At 39.9% G+C, this 3,680-nt stretch overlaps 1 protein-coding gene across 1 annotated transcript; it reads left to right on the top strand. All coding sequences in view use genetic code 11, as the record gives it.

Moving 5' to 3' along the window:
• Positions 1–2,788: 2,788 nt before the first annotated feature.
• On the top strand, positions 2,789–3,326 carry EGR_10851 (hypothetical protein; the record flags this gene model as incomplete). Its single annotated transcript, XM_024500100.1, has 2 exons — positions 2,789–2,814; positions 3,188–3,326. 2 exons carry the CDS (start codon positions 2,789–2,791, stop codon positions 3,324–3,326), a joined length of 165 nt encoding a protein of 54 aa, XP_024345486.1.
• Between the last annotated feature and the right edge of the window lie 354 nt (positions 3,327–3,680).

The following is a 3,680-nucleotide window of genomic DNA, read 5'->3' as shown; positions in this document are numbered from 1 at the left end:
AACCAATTTTTGCAGGGATTCTCGAAATCACTGTAATGCTTCGTCCTGCAAAAGTGATTACTTATGCACTAAATGAGTTGAGTAATCCTGTTGTTCCCTAGCTGAATGAATGGGAAGTCGGAACACCAAGACGACCAGGAACTTATTCAAAAGCAGTTGTATCTGAAGCCTGACTTTTTGATAAAATTTTATACATCATCAATATATACACTTAATGAATTTTATCCGGCAACTTTGCATGAGGACTTGCTACTTCCGAGTCTGCCCTCATGTCACTGTGATTCTGTTGACGTATGGACTTCAGTAGCATATGCTGCTGTAAATCAGGAGGAGTTGGCTGCGATTTAAAAAATTAATTAAAATTTATTTAAGTACAGGTGTCTTCCTCTCAGCTCACAACACCTCAGGTAAATACAACAATCACTTCCAGAATGTCCATCAAAAGAGCATAAATTAGCAGAGGGATTCGCCGTTCTTGCAAAAAATAAATAGATGTCAAACTAGTTGAGGAGGTGGCTACCTCCTCCTTCGCAATTGGCATTTGCTCATGTATTTTGCAGAAAGAAAATGGGACGGGAACTTGACTACTGTTGCATTAACTCGATATCTGCGAGCTTCAGTACCACACAGAGCATAAGTCGAATCCATTCTCAAAAATCATCCAAAATAGGACAATATTACTTTAAAACATAGCTAGAAACTATTCCGTGAAATATATTTGTTTGATAATTATGAAGTCAAGTCATATTTGCAAATCCTGCAGTCATTAGCTTATGTATGTTCCAAAAAATTCCTCTAAATTTTAAAGTTTTTTTGTGGTCACACAATGTCTAGGTCGGATTTATCCCATGTTTTGGATTTGAAATTCTTGAACTTATCATGCTTGATATAAAGTTCTTCGCACAAACAATGTGTATGACAGAGTATTACAGGTGCAGAAACAAATAAATCCAATTTGGCTTTTTTTTAGCAATGTTATGTTAAAAAATTATGATGCTTAAGTCATAAAACGTATTCAAACAGGTTTCAAGTTGGTATTGTTCCACCCGCGAAGATTAACTGACTGAGGTCAATCGGCGCGATATCGAAATACCGACGTCTTTCGGGAGAAGGTAACCTCCAATACATACTGTACTAAATTATCGTGCAAATTGTGGTATAGTCTACCTTAAAGAAGGGAGGACCCTCAATGTAGAATAATCCAACTCTGATATCCCAAGATAGCTATTGTGTACTCAGACAATACATGCTTTTTGTCGAGCATACGGGATTTCGTCCTGGGATTTACCATGCCTAACACTGCTTCTAGAATAGTGAGTTTGCTTTTGGAAATCCAAAATTGCAGCGATGGTGTTTATAGAGTTTAAATCAAATTGAGGACCCACATACTTCATTGTTCAATGAGCAATCCTGAGTATGACTATTTGCAACAACTTTCATGGCAACAATATTTGAATTCTAATAGGTAAAATGCTTTTTGCATAATAAATTAGTGTGGTATTGACAGTACTGGTGGTATCAGCCGTATTTTCATTTTTTCATGCATCAGAATGACCTAGTAAATAAGAAGCCCAAAATTTTACTTTTCCTCGACTCAGCTACCTGTTTTCTGAATTATGGTACAAGGTGCAGCTAAATAAAGACGGGTCGTAACCTGCGTTTTACTCCATGTATTTCTGCTTGGGGTACACCGGATTGCCTACAAGGCTTAGCCAAATGTTGAGTTTGATTTCATGTACCTTCCCTCACGCTGTGGTTGGACTTGCCAACAGGAAGGATTTGTTTATCGCTGGAGTGCAGAGGGGCTGAGTAAAGCTGGGTCTATTCACATAAATAGAATGCGAGTGTTACCACGAAAACGGTGTAGCTGTGGAGGCGAGAGAGTCTGCTAGGTTAGCAATTTCACTTAAACAGACATATGAAAACTACATGATCACAGGAACTACGCAGAGCAACACCCGCGAAATTAGTAGAGGAAAGGAACCTCATCAAAGTTCCATTATTTTGTTTCTTGAAGCCATCTTCTGTTTGCATTGAAAAGACACACCGGTCCTCTTTCTGATGGCGCTATCAACGAAAAATGACCAAATTGATTGGCAGATTAATGGATTTAGAGCTAGCAAGAAGATCCTTTATCAACAATTTTCCCTATACCATATCGTCCATAAATGTAGGCAAAAGCAAGTGCTTCCAGATCTCCAAGGGTGGCTACTTTGGTGATTGCAAAAGTGAAAAATGAAGATGGTGTATTCACTTACAGTACAAATGAATTCGTTTTAACTATTGCTCATAGCGTTTTGTTGAATGTTCTTTTAGAACATGCGTAAGTGAGTCCATAATAAATCTTTCCTTATTTTGCAGTCAACATTTAATAGGGATAGATCAATGAGTACTCTGTCCTTCTCACCAAGGCTTTAACGGGGCTCCACTCATTCCTTACACCAATCGCAAGGAGTTAACACATACCATGTCATCCCACCGCAACTCAACCAAATCTGTCGAATGGGTAAAAGGCAATGCACAATAGTACAACAACTTGATGAGGGAAGAGGTTTTGGGTGTGTAGTTGGTAGAAATTTGGAAGACATTGAAGGGGAAGGGAAGGGAGAAAATTCTCCTGGCATTACAGTTCTTCTTGTTCTACGACAGTCCTGTTTAGCAACACCTTCAGCCTCCTTCCGACCACTTTCATGAGGTCGGGAAAAAGAAGCAAGTCCTCACATTTGCTTGAAATCGCCTAAACTATTCTCACCGCCTATTTCTCTGCACTTAACTGTGGCTGACCACTATGTATGGTAAGGAACACAGTAGCAGGTGATACCACAACGTTCACAGCAACGTACTGTAGGTGGTACGTCAACTTTATGCATTTGGTGCTTCAAAGGCCTTACTCCTCTTCGTGCATCAATGCCGACAGGGATGCCATTGCCAATGGTGTGAAATGCCAGAGTTGCCAATTTCCATCATACGTCTTAGGGCAAATACTAGCCCTGCTAACACAAGTCCGTTTCAGCACATTTGTGCAGGAATTCATCAAAATCAACTTTGTAATGTGTTGAAACCAATCGCAAGTGCTGCATTATAATTCGACAAGTTATGTGTCACGAAGTGCAATGTGGGCAGGAGAGAGGTCATCCAATCGCAGTCGCTAGGCCAGGGGATGTCAATCAATTTCTTCACTTGATAGGTTAGACATCGTGGACTCCACTGACGCTCACAATTTGCACAAGTTGACCATCGCAATGAGTGCCATCTTCGAGTTGACTGAGCTTACCACAGTCTCCTTTCACCCCCTCACTTTGAACTCAAATTATCTCCCTGTATAGATTGGATCATCCTCAAAGTTATCTACTTAGTTTGATGGAAATTTTCACGAACTCCTGCAGCATGACAGCCTCGGGAAAGGTTAATCCTTAAAGCGGTGGGTTATGAACAATTGAGTGATTAGTTAATTATCTAATGGATGAATTAGTTATTTAAATACTGAAGTTAAATTAAACCCAGGACACGTGCACACAGGTAGATAGTTGAGACATTAATCTGATCGTCAGTATACATTAGGTGTAGCAGTGATGCCTTTCTTGCTGACTCCAAACGTCTTCAGTGAATAAACATGAGAAATGTGCATGGGTGTGAGTTTGTCTAACGGCCTAGAAGCCGTAAAGCTGCATCGCTCCCTT

This window comes from Echinococcus granulosus, assembly GCF_000524195.1.
Source record: "Echinococcus granulosus chromosome Unknown EG_S00283, whole genome shotgun sequence".
NCBI classification, from domain to species: Eukaryota; Metazoa; Platyhelminthes; class Cestoda; order Cyclophyllidea; family Taeniidae; genus Echinococcus; species Echinococcus granulosus.
Note: the sequence above shows the minus strand (reverse complement) of the source record. Positions and strands in the feature narration are given on the sequence as shown.